Below are 18161 nucleotides of genomic sequence, written 5' to 3'. Positions count from 1 at the left end.
AAGAATGCCAAACCTTTGCATGGTTTACATCAAGTACATGTGCAACATTTCCTGCTACAGCTCCCCCCTGCAAGATTAGAAAAAAAATAATTGACTTGGTTATACGACTGATTAAGAGATTTTATACAAAATGTAATGCCAAGATCTTTTTATCTTTGTTAATCAGAAGCACAAAGTCTGCATAATAAGATGTTTTCCTTGCCTACAGCATGATCTCTCTCTATAAAAAATCAGGAAGACACATTCAGGATTAGAGTTTAACCATATGTTATGCTTATAATTTTAGCCCCACATAGATAAGAACTTGTTTTCAGGTGCTATTTCTGTTTACATAATGGACATAAATTAAGACAGAGTATCTATTTGGAGAATAACTAATAATAATAAGCATAAAAGTGGCAAGGAAATACTGGCTAATGAGAGAAGTGAAATTGACTCGATTAACCAAATTGAACATCGGTAAATCCTAATACATATTTATATAGAAACATACATAATGCATAAAACTAAACAAAAAAACATACATAGCAGAGCCTTTTCTTGTTGGACGATTTCTATCAATTCTTTTTATTTCAAGAAGAAAAAGAATCACTATCCCACGAAAGATGCAAATAACTGAGTATGTGGCTTCAGTATATACCTGTGCATTGCTCTGTATGTGCTTCTGTATGCAAGCTTTAAGTTTTCATATTAACTAGTGAATGTCCATGTACTGAAAGGTGGGTTTTTTTCAGTTAAGACATAACACAAGACTACTCAGGATGTGAACAATGCACAAGCAATGCACTTACTTTTGCCTTTTGTGGCACATACAGTGGAACTAGCCGAGACAGAAGAGACCAGAGGGCAGGATTATCAGGGTTACTGGAAAAAGAACAACGACATTAGACTTCATGGTTTAGCTATGAACTTGGTCTTCCATAACTCAGTATGCAGCTGCTATAATTCCCAAATGGATCTTGTTCTATTAAGAAAACAGTCTGCTGTGGTTGAAAATAGACATAGATAGTAATTTACAGCAAACAACACAACACTGAAGTACATTTCTGGTTAAAGAAATGAAAGGTACAATATGGATATCAACATTCATGGGAAGAAAACAACTTCAGGACTAAAGGTCTTGCTCTTATAGCATGAAGAGCAAGAAATTTTAATTCCAGTTTGAGAAAAAAAATTTGCATAAAGAAGAGTTTCTGAAAACACTTGGAGAGACTGAGATGTGTCTTACTTAAAGGCATTGATTAAAGTTCCCCCTTTCTAGAATGCATTCAAACACAGACATTTAGCCAACAGAATTAACAGCTTCAGAGGCTGTTTACTATTAAACAAAAGCCCTTGAGACTTTTCTAGGCTGAAGTTTCTGTTATATATGATAAAAAATGCTTTCACAGAACGGTGAACTGATCTAGCTACTAAAGGAGCCACCAAAACAAAACCAGAAAACCCGTGAAAACAAGCCATGAAACTTTCACCATTTGATCCCACAAATCAGAAAGCAAGCTTCTGGAAGCTGATGCTGATGTTCTCACCTTCAGTGAAAACACTGTGTTTGAAAAATAATTTTTTAATTTTTTTTTTAAAGAATCCTGCAATGGAACAAAGGTTTGCTTACTATTCAATATAATCAAAACAATGTATTTACATGGGAATCTAAAGAAAGACAAGACATACCTGTGTATTGCTTTGGAGATTTCTCTCTGGACTCCCACATTTCTGCCTTGCAATGCATAAACAGCAGATGCAATAAGGCACCTCTCATAGATCTTATATTTTCCTTTTTCATGCTTCAGTAATTCTTTTAGGGCTGCTGTTGCAAGTGTAGCATCCTCCTTTACAAGTCCTAGTGTGCACAAAGCCATCAGACTTTCCATACTAGGTTCCTTTAATGAGCTGTTGAATCATAGAGAGAGAAAAAGACACTATTTTGGAGCATACATTAAACTTACTGTTAATGTTAGTGTACTTGTTACTTTTGAGTCCTTCTGCTGCTATGTCTTGTTTATGGTGTACAGAATTAACAGCCTGTCACTGTTGGATCATGGATCAAGCTAGATCAGTATCCTTGAGGTCTCAGGATATGGAAAACAGCAGTGGTTGTGTGCCATTTCAGCACCCAAGCTTATCACATGCAACTACTGGGCAAGACTCTGACACTTTAACTGTCGTCAGCAGCAGCCACAAAATGAATAGTAAGAGAATCTCTGTAACACTGTGATTTTCTTTTCTTGAAGACATTTCTACTTCTAAATATCTAAATATCTAAAGTATCAAACCCGTGTTGTAGTGTACATATTTACAGCTTTGAACTCCATGAAGGGAAAAGCCAGAAATGACCTTAACTGGTGTACTAGGTGAAGGTGTTCTTACAGTAAAGGCAAGACAAACTGAAGGGAGGCATGTAACCAAACAGTGCATGGCAACAGTAACCTGGAGTTACTTCACTGTAATGCCCTAAACATAATCACAGAATGAAGTGCTGCTTACTTTCACTTATCCGGTGACTACAGGCTTCTAATCAAGACTTAAGGATTATTATTTCTGCCTTCAGAAAAGACAAGAATGTAAACTTGTGATTTGATATTTTGTTTTCAGTCCCTAGCAAGAAAAATTTGTAAGTGCTGTTAAATATAAATAGTCAGCACTACATTATCTGGTGCAAAGGCGCTGCTCTTCCACAAGTAAGACGTGGAATCCTACCGTATTAGCTATAAAGACATATTCACTGCTAAAAATTTCTGTGACAAGCTGGCCACGAGAAAGAAGAAAGACACCTTCTTGTGTGAAGTCCTAACTCAGGCCTTTAAGTCATCTAGCATGAAATCCAGCCAACAAAGACATCTGTCTATTAGACTAGAATGGACCCTTTTAGTAAAATCCACTGTATACCTGTGCAGCACTGTGCTTCCAATTCAGATCTAGATATATTCACTGCAGTGTTACTTTCCTTAACTACTTCTTGTTTAAAGGGGAAAAAAAAAAAAAAAAAAAAAAAAAAAAAAAAAAAAAAAACCTCCAAAACTCTCATTGTCGATTTTTATGACAAAAATAGAAAACTGTAGTGATTAATAGGATGTATGAAATATCAGGTTTCTAGCTAGTTAATCATCAGTTACTCAGGATTTAGAGTGCACTAGATCATGAATCTTCACTGTTTCAGGAGTCTGCTGGCAAGACTAAGACTGTACAGCCACTACTGGAGTTCTCTTCTGACAGAGTTGATCCTGAGCCTGAGATGTTAGCTCTCAGTCCATAGCTCCCTGAAGACTAACAATGATGCATGGGCTTTTTGCCTCCATAGCTGGGGTGGGGGGAAAAAAGACATTCATAACTTAAGTGAACAACTGATACAGATCTGTTTCTTTTCATGGGGAAGCTACAAGATTGTCCTTGCCTACGATACTTGGAACGCAATTGTTCAGGAGATTTCTGGCTATTTAGACTGAAATTGTTTTTATTTGTCATCTAGATCTCCTACAGCTAAAGAGTAAAAATACTCCCTAGTGCTTAGGACAACTACATATTATCTTAAAAGATAAACCTATTAAGACTACCATTCAAGGATACTAGAAATCCAAACTGCCCAGCCCACTAACCCTTTCACTCCACACTGCTTTAAGAATATGGAAGAAGAGATAGGCCATAAACCAAAACATATCACATGAATACGCTTAAAAGAACACTGCATCCACTCCCACTTTTACTCTGCAACAACAAAAAAAAAAAAAAAAAAAAATTCACATGAGATCTCCCCAAAAGTAAATTTGAGGATTCAGCAGTACAATAAACATCATATATGAATTATTATTCCTTCCACTCACCATTTAAATAGCAGTGTCTTTGCAGCATCCACTTTATTCTGTTTGTACTCTATTATTGCCAAGGCAGTCAAGATATGTGCTTTATCTTCTTCTGACTCAGCAACAGACAAGGCTTTTTCATAGGCTAGTAAAAATTCAAGACTCAGAATTGAAGTACGAGAAAAACTACGATTTTTATAAAGCCTCTAGAAAGGCGTGGTATTAGAACTCGGAGACAGGGGCACTTTGGTTTCAGGTTCACTACATTCTTACACCCCAAATAATAGGAAGAAGACAAAAAAAGAGTTGACTACGACTGTGGAAGTAACTATATGTTAGAAATGCCAGGGCTGTTTAGAGACTGGGAATTGTTTAATATTTAGCAAGTGGAAACAGAACTGAAAAGCAGTATTGCGATATCCAGCAAAAGCCTGAAAGAACACAGTGTAGATACTCCCCCGTAACAGTTTATTTACAAAATAGTACTTCAGATGGGCACACTTCACTCCATCTAAAAAGTAAGAGGTACTTAAAATACTGAGGTGGCTGTCCTTTGTGAGTGCTTACAATTCTGCACTGACAATTCAGTACACATTTTTGTGAAGTCTCACATCTTAGCAGTGCAGAACATGACCATTCAGCACTTATATTTATCACTAAAGTGCTATGCACAACACATTAATCTCCTACCCAGAACTGATCTTTCCAGAAAAGCCATTTCATTTCAGAACAAGGGAAGCTTCCCTTTGAATTATAACACTTGAAGAAATGCAGTTTCCCTTTGTACATTTGAGTATCCCTGGCATCCTACTGAACAGCCTATTGATTAAAATAGTTGTGAAATTTGTACTTATGCGTTAGAACTGAAAGAGCGAAATAAACTGAACTACAGCTAGGTTGGTCAGGCAAAATAGAAAATTTAGGTTACTCTCAAGAGATTTGTCCCATAATGGTTTGAATCAGACAGATGTTTACCTTTGATACTTTCTTGTAAGAGTCCTTTCTTGAAGTAGGCTAATGCTATCCCCACAATGCCATCAAACTTTGTTAAGGGTATTGATGTATAAACCTCAATGGCCTTATCACACTCACCAAGGGCACTGTAAAAACAAAACGAGACACTGGTATGAAGGATGTTGCCAGCATCTGCTATAATTCAGAGAAGCTGTTCTTGTAGACAAATACCCTCTTTTCTACAACAGTTCTAAGCAGACACCTGAAAAGAGCAAGATTAGGACACGAATGTGCAATATTCCTCCTTCTGTTACAGCAGTAACAACTCTGTTGTTACTCTCCAACTCTCTTTTCCATGAAGAATAACTTATACAAAAAAGTCCTCCCTATCTGCATGACAGCTATATGTAAGGATGTCACTTAATGGTCACCACAACAGAGTGGGAGAAAACAGCAAAGGAGTAACATGAAAAAAGCAAATCAAAGTATGCATGTACACCGATAGTCAAGTGTACATACCAACGGACATACGGCATTCTTGTTCTAAGATCACTGTGGAAGAAATAATACAGGATTGTGTTTATCAGAACTAGTTATTAGTTACTGGAGCCTTGCTCTTGCTTAAGTTGCACACAGGAATCACCGAGCATACAGTATGGATGTGAGACTAGAGGAAACTAAAAAGTTGCTTCTAAAATCTTCCCTGATGTTAAAGAATGAATTACCACAGCCTAGAAATTCTAGTGCCATGTACAAAAAATTCAGAATTTCTGAAGTTTTCCTAAAAAGCTGATTAGCAGAGCTTGAGTTATATCAAAGAGAAGTTTGAAAATCTTCATCTGTTAAGACTTGTGTCTTGCATTCCCTCAGAACCAGAAGGGAATGGTGAAGGGAACTAAGAATTCTGAGTAGAACTGCAGCAGAGAAGGTCATCAGCAGATGACATACATGTACACAATACCCCAACCCCACATGCTTCAGGTTGTACAAGTCAATATAGATTCAAAGGGCAGGTAGAAGCGATTTTGAATAAACCTTGAAGCAGCTATTCTATTCTAACTAAGCCCACTACATATCTCAAGTGTGCATACTGTAAAAAACCAATTTATTCTGGAGATCATAAACCAGCTACATTGTCTATACTATGTTAAGGCACTTAAGTAACAACCTAAGGATAAGGGAATCACTGATATGTTACAAACTATGAAGATACTGAGAAATTCCTTGCAATTTGATTTTTTTTTCTTTTTTTTAATATACTACCCATTTCTGGATCACATAAAAACCTCAGTCAAACATGTCTACAGTTAAATGATGTTTAGTAGATTATTTTTAACAACCACCTTTTGGCCTCCGTCATGTTTTGCATGACTGTATTCACTACATCCAAAGCTGAAGTTAGAGGCTGGGAAAATCAGTCACCAAACACTTACCACAGACACCTGCCACAGTTTTGCATTGCTATGTTATATCTCTCAGTATCGCCAGAATTTTTCAGCAATGAAGCTGCCCTGAAATTAACCACAATTGAGAATAATTACCATCTGACTATAACACACATTTTGACAATAGTTCTCACAATGGACAGATGTTTTACGCAGAAGCTTTTCTATGCTAATTAAGTACAAACAGAGCCCATTTTACTGCATCAGCAAATATATTCACCAAACACATACTTTCACCATGTCCCCCTACCATTTAAAAGAAGGAAGAAGAAAAAAAAGCAAAGCCAGAGCCCAAACACCTCCATTAATCAGAATGAGGTAAAGACCAAAACTAAAAGTAAGCTTATCAACCTCCAAAATTTCACTTAAATCCCATACAGTGAATTAACTAAATGTCCTGGTAAGACATGGAAGACTTGGAATGCCTTTACTTCTCCACTTCTGCACTTCTAGATTTGATGTAAGAACATCCCCACACCTTCCCTCACAATACATTAAGTTGAAATGTACTGTTGAGTTGAGAAAGTAAGGTTTACTAAATGAAAAGAAAAGCCCTTAAGTTTTTCAGATGGTGCACGGAAAAAAGAGATCAAGGAGCTTGTATAAGTAAACTTTTCAAGAGCGTGTAGTTTACCTCTCGTAAGCATCTGTTGCCTGCCTTTTTAGATTCAGATACTCATTCAAATAACCAAGCATTGTGAAAGCGGATGCATCGTCTGGATTTCTTTCTAGAAAATCAGAATTGACAGTAGAGAACACGATAAGAGCGAGCTCCAAAAAACATTACAAAAACATTGCTACACCGATGCTACAGTGTATGCATATAGAGGAAACATTTTGCCAAGCGCTTCTGTCAGTTGCTGACTGGAATCACTTTGGCAGGCTGCAGGCAAATACAGAAGAGATATGAAGACCCACAACACGGCATCAGGTTACCTAAAAAATGTTTAAAATTTCAAGACACAGCATTAACGTACTCAATAGATTTTAAGTTTTTCAATATGCAGTGTTTTGGGGTTTTTTTAATGAAATAGGAAACTATTCAGCTCGCAGTGACTACAGTAAAATACTGGTAGAATCTTACAATTCATTTTTAATACTACAACTTGGAAATAGCTAAGGTACAGATTTTACAGCCATCATTTCATCTCAGACTTTTAACCTTTTTTCCCAGATTAGGAATGTTCACGTAGGACCCTCCTGCAGTCCATTTAAGAACAGGGATTGGACAGACAAAGAAGTACATTCTCACATTTTATAGAATGGTTTGGGTTGGAAGGAACCTTAAAGCTCATCCAGTTCCAACCCCCTGCCACAGGCAGGGACACCTTCCACTAGACCAGGTTGCTCCAAGCCCTGTCCAACCTGGCCTTGAACACTGCCAGGGATGGGGCAGCCACAGCTTCTCTGGGCAACTTGTGCCAGGGCCTCAGCACCCTCACAGGGAAGAACTTCTGCCTAAGAGCTCATCTCAGTCTCTCCTCTGTCAGGTTAAAGCCATTCCCCCTTGTCCTGTCCCGTCCCTACAGGCCCTTGTCCAAAGCCCCTCTCCAGGTTTCCTGTAGCCTCTTTAGGCACTGGAGCTGCTCTAAGGTCTCCCTTTAACGAGCCTTCTCTTCTGCAGGCTGAACCAGCCCAGCTCTCTCAGCCTGTCTCCAGGCAGAGCTGCTCCAGCCCTCGCAGCATCTCCGTGGCCTCCTGTGGACTCGCTCCAACAGCTCCATGTCCCTCTTGTGTTGTTGCCCCAGAGCTGGATCAGGACTGCAGGGGGGTCTCCCCAGAGTGCAGCAGAGGGGGAGAATCCCCTCCCTTGACGTGCTGCTCACGCTCTGGGGATGCAGCCCAGCACACAGCGGAGTTCTGGGCTGCACATGCACACTGTCAGGTCATCATGAAGTTCTTGTCAAAGAAGCAATCTCGTTTTAATTTTTAATGATATCTCATTATGGAAGTTACCTTATTATCACGTTTTAAGTGCTTGCACCTTATTTTGTAGCTCTGAAAAATGAGCAACAGATTATTCATCAAAGGATTTATGTACAGTAATGGATGAAGATTTAAGAAAATCCACATTTGCTCTATCTGCTTTCCGGCCTAGACATATACAATCTGACCCCATCAGTGAGGCTGCACTGGCTTGGAACCATGCGCAAAAATACAGTCCATCTCCTGCTGAAGGTTAACAGAATCATATGCTTGAGGTTATGGAGTTACAGAGCATCTGGGAGCAGGCTTCTGCCAAACATCATAGCAGAGGGGTAGAGGAGGCAGCATGCATATAGACACACCTGAAGGAAGTCTGACAGCAAACACCTGATGACAAGCATGACAAGGCTCTGGTCCTTATTTTGATTGGTCTTTGAAACAAAATCTGCTGGAATGAGCCAGCAAACAGAACTCATATCTACTTTGTATTTTTGTGGTAATAAAAGTCAGTGGCCCAGTTACCCTGTTTTGGTTCCTTTACAGCTCAAAAGCCTCTCCCCATCCCTGCAAGATCACTCTTTGCCAAAATTAGTACAAGTGCATCTGTTCATTCTGAATGCACCTGTTAGTCCTGACAGGTTAGTAAGGTATTTAAATTACCTACCTGTATATTTGCTCAAGACCACCTGGGCTGCTGGAATAGCATTCATCTGAACAATGTTGTACAGATACAGTTCAGTGTTTCTGTTGCTTTTATCCTGCAGCGTTGAACATACCCAGTGGGCATAGCCTTTTGCTCCTTCAGTCTCAAGAAACAAACAAAAAAATCAAATGGGATTCATTAAACCTGCCCAAGCAACAGCAAAATAATTAGAGTAATAACTCTGTGTTTCAAGGTGGAGTCTTGTCTAAAAATCTGCATCAGTGTTATGCAGAAGAAGAAAACACAAGTTTTAACTTGTCCTTTGGGCAAAGAGAATTCTTCCATTAACATATCACTTGCTGCATCACTGGAGGGATGACAGAAAAAAACCTATAAAGAGAATGTGAAGTCCTTCACTTTCTCAGAACTAAGAGCACTGGCAATATCCTTGCTCTCTCCTGGAATAGTTATAATTTACACCTTTGACCTCTGTTTAATTCTGTGAGATGCCAAGAATGTTTTTTCATGACTCATGGAGCTGATTTCTTAGATCATTTGGACTAAAGCATTTAATAAAATAAATGCCTGCTATTCAGTGGCAGCACAAGCCAGGAAAAACAATATGGAAGTCAGATTGTCTCACCTGGTACACCGTAACTGTTTCACCATTTATGACATGCCTATTTTTTAAAAAATTACATCACCAAAGTAGAGATATTAGATATACAGAAAGTTCAGTACGATACAACTGTTATACTTACATGCATACTGAGTTCAGTTGTGTGCCTGAAGAGATCCATAGTATCATAGCTGTCTACTGTCTCTGCAATAAAAGCCTACAGAGAAGCAAGAGTTGCTGTGGTCAGGTACTTCAAAATTTATGAAATTGTCAAAAAACCGCACACATTACATTAGGCACATCTGAAGCACTTGACATGAAGACACTTTCTCCCATACTCTCCAAGAAACAGTAGTTGTATGAATAAACCAAATACAATTAAACCGCACAAGCAGTTTCCAATGTATCAGTACTTGAAACTCAGTCTTCTGCTGCTACTTCACATTCTTCAGGACACAGATTTTGTGTCTATTAGCACAACTTATAACATCGGACAGCAGCTGAATTTTGACATGTGATGGTGCTAGGTTCTCCCCCAGAATCCAGTTTCAATTAGATATAATTAGCAGGTCAGCAGCCTGGGATTATGAAGCACACGTACATTGATCATAAAAGCATGAGTAACAAGTATTTCTAACTATTCATCGATGGCCAGGAGCATATCCAACATGGATCAGCAGGACCACATCCAACCCTCAGTGGTAAGGGGAAGGAAGGGACTTTCCAGGAAATAAGAACTGCTTTTGTCCCAGGTACATTACAGACCTACTCTTTCTAACAGTGGTGTTAGAAAGCGGGGCTGAGAAGAGAGATAAGAGGTGCCAGGTAATGAGCTAGTGGTATAGTTGAAGCTGCAATAACTAGCACCTTATGAAGAAGGTGCTTTGGTGACAAAGCTCAATAAAAAGCCTCAGAGCACAAACAGCAAACAGTGATTGGTTTTTTTAATAGCTAGTTTCTCACTGAACTCATAACACCAGCCAGAATATAAAGTACCTGATGAACATTATATAAATATATAATATTATATAAAGTATCTGATGAATACAGCTCCCATTGTATTACCACTATGGAAACAGAGGGCCCCAATCACCCTCAGGGGAGGTAGAAGCTCCCTTAATGTAAACATTTAAACACGTTTACTTAGAACGTGTTATTTTCAAGAACATGATTAAGTGCCAATTATTAAGATGGAGTCAAAGTCTTCTCCTTGACCAACAAATGGCTTGGTGCAGAGTTTTATGAGAATTTATCACCTTACCTGCCCAATCCAACACAATAAATAAGAAGGCTCCAGAGACTGTGCTATCTTGAACGCTTCATGAGCTTGCTGCAGAATCAAAGACAACAGTGCTATTGAGCTATCTGGCATGGTAACATGGCACTTCTGAATATACAGAGTTATCGACACGCAGTAGTATTGGAAAACATTTCATAGACACAATTAGGTCACTACTAAAAACATCTATTGTGCTGTACAGAAAAATACATTACCCTGAGAAATAAGCCACCTTAGCCTTATTGGGGGAAGGGAAAAAAAAAAAAAAAAAAAAAAAAAAAAGAAAAGAAATCTTTACAAGATTAAAACTTCCCCTCCCTTTCAAATATTCCTCCTTCTGATAACAACAAAATAGTTCAGCAGCTAGACTAACTCTTGGAGCAATTAGTATTTTAAAATCTGACTACTGGACAATCCAGATTTGGAAATTTGCTTTTCCTTCACGCACAGAGTTAAAAAAATATATTTTCGAAATGGTAAAACTGGTTACCACCTACAAGTCATCTTTGCTCTATGGACTGTATATATTCAGAGTTCCTCCCTCAATGTGGCACAAGCATTAGCAGTAAGCAGCTTGTAGTATCAAACTATTTTTATTAAAAGTAATTCTGACCTTCACATTTTCGATTACATAAAATTTGGGTAATTCTGACCAGCAAACAGGTTAGGATATAGTTTTAGCTGAGAACTCTGGACTTCACATAAGATCTACTATAATTTTTCTCCAGAGAAACTCTGAAGGCTACACAGAATTACAATAAATCATAAATCTGTCAATGAGCATGAAGTAGCTACCTGTGGGAAACCCAAAAAATTAAAGTTCAGTTTGTGACCTACAGCTAAAAGTTCTTGGTCAAACCTGGTGTGCACTGCTTTGACTAACCACTTGTCAGTTCTTCCAAACACTTTTCATTCCATCCAGTTGCTTGGAAAGCAACATTACCAGTTCAGCAGAAGTTCCCCTCCAGAGCAAACATTTAATTTATTTGCATGCCTCAAGTGAGGTACAGGTGCCAATTTCTTTCAAAGAAAGTACATTTCTTGCATCTGAGAGGGACATTCTTCACTGTTTGCCCACACTCCCACCCCCATAATCTCCACTAAAATGGGGGGGGGGGGGAAGGAAAGAGAAACTATACGTGAGGATGGGGAAGAGAGTTACCTCAACGTTTCCAGTTGTCAGATACAAAACCCCCAAGTTGGTCCAGGCAACAACATTCTAGACAGGACAAATGAAGTTAAAACCAGTGTATTACTATATTCAAACGTAACACTGCATCAGGGGAAAAGTTTTAAATGCCCACTTGAAACAGATGGCATCTGCCTCCAACACTTACAATTTTCTCAGCTTGAACAGATTTGATGAACGAATGTTGAGCAAGAGCATAATTCCCAATAGCTGGGGAGGAAAAAAAACAAAAAGAAAAAAGGAGAGCTAGATCTAACTGATTTCATAAACACCATTAGTCAAGTTGTCTTCTAATTTAGTACGTTATGGAGCTAGGGGTTTCACTGAAGACTTACCACTACAGGATGCAACCACACCAAGTGCATTCCAATAAAGATGATTTTTGCTGTCAAGCCTCACAGCTTTTTTGAGACACTGGAAGAAAATCAAATGTGGATTATCATCACTAGAAAAGCAAAAATTAAGACTTTATGCACTTTCTTATTCAGAGATGTAAGTTTTATTGAGGACAGAAAGATTATGCAGACAAGCACCAACACTAATTTAAATTTTAAAGAATGTAATGGGAAAACAGGCAATACCTGTAAAGACTTCTCTAGCAGTTCACTGATCTCATTCATGTCAGATTCCACTGCTGTGAGGTGCTCTGCTTGTCGATAATAATTTATTCCAAGATCACACCATATGCTAGGCAAAGGCATCAGTTTTAAAGCTCTGCCATAACACCTACAGAAACATGAGTCACAGAAGCATTATTCCAAGCCTTTCTGCATGAAGAGCAGAAAGCTGAAAAAACATTCAAAAGAGTGCTTAAAAACCTAAACCAAGCAAACATGCATAAATACAAGCAAAACCAGACAAGAATGGAAAGCAACAAACAACTAACTCATTTTCTTTCAGCCAGATACCTTCACAGAATCTTTCCTGGTCTAAAGGCAGTCTGTAGTGCCCACCACTTACGAAGCCACAGATGTGCATTAAATAAAAACTATGTCAGTTGCAGCATGCATGCTTTTACTTAAAACAAGAACTAGACATTTTTACAGTTAATCAGACTTCCTCGTGGAAGCATTTGACTTCATGTATCATGGCTGAGATTTACTAAGCAGCTGCATTTCCTGCCTTACACATCCAACTGCACAAAGCTCAGAGGTAGAGTCACAGAAGAGGCTACAGAAAATATTTTCTACCATCATGAGCCAGAAACAAGGAATTCCCTCTTCCAATGTATTCTAGACCCCATACGTCGGGAAAAAATGATGACATTTTTATAATAAAGAAATACAGACAGAAAGCTTAAAGTATTATCTTGGACTTTAGTAGTCCTGGAAGAATTAGTAAGCAACTACTGCAACCAATCCATTTGAACAGATGTAATTTACTGAATGACAGGCAGCACGTAGCCATGCTCTGGAGGTAGAAACAAGAACAACAGCAGATGCTAGATGAAGTGTTGACAGCCACTGTGGCAATCCTGGAAATATACCCTGAAATGAGTAAGGTAATTTGGAAGAAGCATGAGACTCTATTTACCTCCTCATTAATCTTTGCCCAATATGCAGGTGTTGACAGATCAGCATGTCTTTCCTTTTCTAGAAATGCTCTAGAACACTTGAGAGTCTATAGAATCTCAAGATGCACAGAAGCCTGAGATAATAAAAAAACATTACCTTCCTCCCAGTATGAGCAGCTCACTTTTGTTCAGCCTCTGTGTGGCTGCATTTTTACCCAGAAGGGATCCTAGAACTTTAATATTCACTTTGGCTGGTGAAAAAACATGCACGCTAGTACAGCTATCTCCGAGCAGTTTCCAGAGGCAAGATACATCAGGACGTTGCTTTGTTGCCCTGTAATCAATGATATAGAAAACCCTCACAACAGCCATTCAGACACTTCAATATCCTTTGCTGAAAGAAAGTTTACCACTTCAGTATAAACTCAAATGTAATTAATCAATGAGCTGTTTGTCTTTTTTATTATTATTATTGTTTTCTCCCTATTCAAGTTACCAGTCTAACAGATCAAAAATAACCAAAAAATCCCCTACAAAATCCCAATATATCCTAAATTTGTTGAGACTAAGAGTCAGTTCTGCAAAATATCCATTATTTGCCAACATGTAAGGTGACTATACCCACATTAGTATTCCAGAGCACTACCATGTTATATCACAAGCTACGACTCATCTGCAGAAACCTGATGAGTCTTCTCCTACAACAGCAGCTATCCCAAGGTTTAATTAGGACACTAAAGCATTTTGTATGAAATGCAAAACAAAAAGTTTGAGGGAGGGTAGGAACAATTTCCTCTTATCCACCATTTCTGGTAGAAATTCCTTCTTCCCAGCTCCATATATAGAGAAGGACTGCTGGAGAGAACTGTGTGTCATTTCACACTTGCATTGTAATCAAATTACTATGTATCTTTAATCAGAAAAAAACCCAAACTCTATAATTACTATTCATTAAAGCAGCCTAAGTCCAGAATGTATTAGTCAAACCATTTCCAATAACCACATTCTTGCTTTTAGATTAGAAGCCTGGTCTATTTGATTTAGTTTACTGAAAATCCTCAAATACGTAACTCAGTCTTCTGCCTGTCAACCCATTATCCCAATAGATGTTAAATGACTGAATATTTAGTACTAACCTTGTAAAAAATTCAAGAGCCTGCTCTATGTAATCCATAGCCTTTCCATCAAAAAAGTTATCAAGGGCTGATCTTGCCAAGCTCAGATAGCATTCACCAAGTCCTGAAAATAAAAGAAAATATCCTCTATGAAAAGCGATGCTTTTATGATCTGCTTGATAAAGGAGGTGGGGTGGGAGGGTGGAAGCCTACACAGTGTTCTGCTTGGTATAAAGATTTATACACTGCACAGGTTATGCCAAATTCAAAAGACCCACAGTGCTCACAACACAGACTTTGCTTTTAACCTATCTTGCCAAGTGTGAACTGTAGAGTAACTTGAATATTAAAATAAATCAAATAAAGTATAAAAAACATAGCATTTAAGCTTTGGGTTTGTCCTCAAATATTAAGTAAACCCCTTGTGAGAAATCTGCTCTGCACTGGCAAGTCTTCAACAAATACACCAACTTTCAGTTGACGCAAGTCAAGTAACATTTCCAAAACACAAACAGAAGAAACCCTGTCACAGTAGGCTAAAGGGAAAGCCTTCTTAGAAGAAGACTTGAAACCAACATTATTTAATCCTACTTGTGCAAGAATTTACTCCAGCAGCCCTCATAGTGCTGTGTATTGATAGCTAGCAAGGTGTTGATAACACACCAGTGCTTTGTCTGCTGCTGAGCATTGCTCCACAGCATCAAGACTGTCTCTCCAACATCCCCCCCACCAGTAGGGGTGGGCAAGATCTTGGGAGGGGATACAGCCAGGACAGCTGACCCCAACTGACCAAAGCGATATTCCAGACCATGTGATGTCTGCTCAGCAAAAAAAGCTAAGGGGAAAGGGGAGGTGTGTGGTATTCATTATTGCAGTGTTTGTCTTATGGAGCAACCACTATGCATACTGAAGCTTTACTTCCCTGGAAGTGGTAGGACATCACCCACTGAAGGGAAGTAGAGAAGAATAAACCTTTGGTTTCCCTTTGTTTCTGTGTGCAGCCTTTGCTTTTGCTTTATGAACCAGCCTTTATCTTGACCCACTAGTTTTTTCCATCTTATTTTCTCCCCTGCCCTGTCCTGCTGAGGAAGAGAGCGACAGCGCAGCTTAGTAGGCACCCAGTGTCCAGCAAGGCCACCAAGTATGTAAATAAAGGCAACTGTTAAAAAGGAACTGCATTTAATGACACAATTTCTAGCATTTTGGAACCAACAAGATAAACCAGGTAACTGCTTGATTTATACTCTTGCTGGCACAGCAGTGATTCTGTCTGGCAGTAAGTCACAGTACAACCACCATTCATTTTCAGTATTATTTTCACAGTTCTGAAGCTACCTTCCTTATGCCATCATACCCTTTACCTATACTCAACCTACTCATCACAGTAGTCATGTTTTGCAAGATTTTTATCTTCCCCCCACTAGGTATGTGTTTTGACCACAAAAGACATCCCAAGATAATGACCTTCTGAGATGTCAAAGCAGCAATGTATTCTAAACCCAAAACTGATCTCGTTCCCCGAAGTTATACACTAAAAGATGTTCTGGAGCACAGGCAGAATAAACATATACCATTTAGTAACACAAAACCAAAATACATCAAGAAGATGTATTCAAGTAACATCAGTATAGTTATTTTTTCACCTTCTAGACTATGCTTCCAACAACTCAATTCCAAAACATCTAAATGGATCAGAAAAGAACCAAAAGAACACTGAAGTAGGTTTCAGAGAGTTTTAAGAAGGCCCACAAAAGATAGCATACCAGACTAGACATTAAACAGTCCTAAGAAGGCAAAGACTGTTTGGAGGCTCAGAGGAGGGTCTGGAGCTAACAAATCAGAGATTAGGATGAAAGGGATTATGAGAGAAGATTTAGAAGATCTAAGAAAACAAGGTAAGTATAGAGGCAACTACAGGGGAGGAAACCTTGATACCACATGCTTACATCCTATCTAAGCATTTTATTCCAGGTAATGCTGTCAGCAGTCACCTACAGAAATCAGAAAACCCATGTACACACACATGTTTCTATACAACACCTCTGCAAACTGCTGCTGCAGTCAGCTGTTGCCTTCTTGCCCAACAACTAGTCAAACTCTCTATCCGCAATATTCTTGAACTCCATCACGGAGCTTTTGCCATGTCACTTTAGTCTGGCAAACTCCAAGTGACAAATTTGTACTGGAAGAGGTAGATGTACAACCACCCTGTATACTTTTCAAGTAGTATACTTACTGTCAGAATAGTAACCCAATACTTCTGACTTAGTCTTACAAGAACAAGCTTACATTCACCCCAAAATCAAAAGGCCTTATGCACAAGGAAAGAACACTCTGTAACATAAAAATTCATACTGGTACCAAGCAGTAAACAGCATCTCTTTCAGATGGATGTATGGAGTGAGAATGACTGAATACTAGTGGCAGGGAGAATGTGAACCAAACAGTTATTCAGTGGCTACCAAAACGTTATACATTCCCAGTATCATGTATCTTAAGAATCACAGTTCTAACACCAGAGTGGAGTTTCAGTTCCCCTATTTTTCTCTGCTCCCAGCTATATACCAAAGACCTCTACCTAATGCCACCTCTAACAATTGTGAGACCTCTCAGTATACTTTACTGATATTTTTCATCACTTGAAGCAGCTCAGAGGTGTCTGAATCAGCAGGGCTGACACAAAAAGTTATTGAACACATGTATATGAACACATGTTCAGGAGCAGCAGAAAATTAGTACATACACACCTCTTTGAGATGGCTGCCTGACTGCATGGCCTGTTGAGCCAGCATCTGACTGCTTAGGTAAAACTACAGCACCATTAGCTGGTTTCATCTATCTATCTATCTTCAATTCTTCTACCCATTTGGCCTGCTAGCTACACAGGAATAATTACTTTTCACGCTTACTTGAAAAATAAATAATCACACCCATCCATCATGATTTAAGAGCATTCCAGACATTTGCAGGCTACTGCACACTAGCTTTCATGCGGGTCACCAGAATGCTCTACCTATCCAAAATCCCAACTCTAATCCTTCCATGCAGGAAAACCTCGATACACCAAGAACCTCTCCACAAGACAAAGCACTACAGTGGGCAGACAGGGAAAGAGTTAACACTTTCAAATTCAGACATTTTACCTTTCAGTGCAGGCACATAATCTTCTGTATCCTTTAAGATTTGCTGATAGGTCGCTATAGCATTTTCGTATTTGCCTAGAATGTGCTCAACTGCTGCAGCTTTGTAAATGCTGTACACAAGCCCTGGGTTCAGCTCACTTGCTTTCCTGAAGGATTTTAGAGCTGTTGAATAGCTACCTCTGTTCAAATAAGCCTCCCCTAGAGACTCCCAGCAGTTGGAATCCTTCGGATCAGCCCTGACAGCTGCCTGCAAACTGAAGATATCAAGATATTAATTTACTTAAATAAAAGGTAATACAAGTTAATATAAATTATTTCCTTGCACTATATACTCTCAGGACACAAACACACAATTATACAGCACTTTCAAACACAGCATAGCAGCGTTTTGATCTTCAGAGCACAATATATAAATTTAGATACGGTACCTACTCTTGACTCATTATTCAGTGCTACACCATGCTTGTCTATGCCTGTCACTAGGCTTGTTAGTACAGAACACTGCTATGGTGAAAAGACTACATTGTGCCAATTCTGA

At 38.8% G+C, this 18161-nt stretch overlaps 1 protein-coding gene across 6 annotated transcripts in view; it reads right to left on the bottom strand.

The window, feature by feature from the left end:
• The window catches only part of TTC37 (tetratricopeptide repeat domain 37), a 50649-nt gene that overhangs the window by 12382 nt on the left and 20106 nt on the right, over nucleotides 1–18161 (bottom strand). For all 6 annotated transcript variants that reach the window (XR_003989276.1, XR_003989275.1, XM_030470931.1 and 3 more), the window contains 17 exons: nucleotides 17624–17877; nucleotides 14502–14604; nucleotides 13523–13699; nucleotides 12434–12578; nucleotides 12188–12266; nucleotides 12001–12062; nucleotides 11826–11882; nucleotides 10646–10714; nucleotides 9527–9601; nucleotides 8787–8928; nucleotides 6831–6924; nucleotides 6185–6262; nucleotides 4773–4897; nucleotides 3819–3942; nucleotides 1672–1890; nucleotides 792–864; nucleotides 14–67 (listed from right to left, as the gene is read on the bottom strand). Coding sequence is in view for 4 of the 6 variants with exons in the window: in XM_030470931.1 (XP_030326791.1) it covers nucleotides 14–67; nucleotides 792–864; nucleotides 1672–1890; nucleotides 3819–3942; nucleotides 4773–4897; nucleotides 6185–6262; nucleotides 6831–6924; nucleotides 8787–8928; nucleotides 9527–9601; nucleotides 10646–10714; nucleotides 11826–11882; nucleotides 12001–12062; nucleotides 12188–12266; nucleotides 12434–12578; nucleotides 13523–13699; nucleotides 14502–14604; nucleotides 17624–17877 (1930 nt within the window). In the remaining 2 variants the exon portion in view is untranslated. The remainder of the gene's footprint in view (nucleotides 1–13; nucleotides 68–791; nucleotides 865–1671; nucleotides 1891–3818; nucleotides 3943–4772; nucleotides 4898–6184; nucleotides 6263–6830; nucleotides 6925–8786; nucleotides 8929–9526; nucleotides 9602–10645; nucleotides 10715–11825; nucleotides 11883–12000; nucleotides 12063–12187; nucleotides 12267–12433; nucleotides 12579–13522; nucleotides 13700–14501; nucleotides 14605–17623; nucleotides 17878–18161) is intronic.

This window comes from Strigops habroptila, chromosome Z (genome assembly GCF_004027225.2).
Source record: "Strigops habroptila isolate Jane chromosome Z, bStrHab1.2.pri, whole genome shotgun sequence".
In the NCBI taxonomy this organism is placed as follows: Eukaryota; Metazoa; Chordata; class Aves; order Psittaciformes; family Psittacidae; genus Strigops; species Strigops habroptila.
The sequence above is the reverse complement of the archived record's forward strand: the minus strand, read 5'-3'. Positions and strand labels throughout refer to the sequence as shown.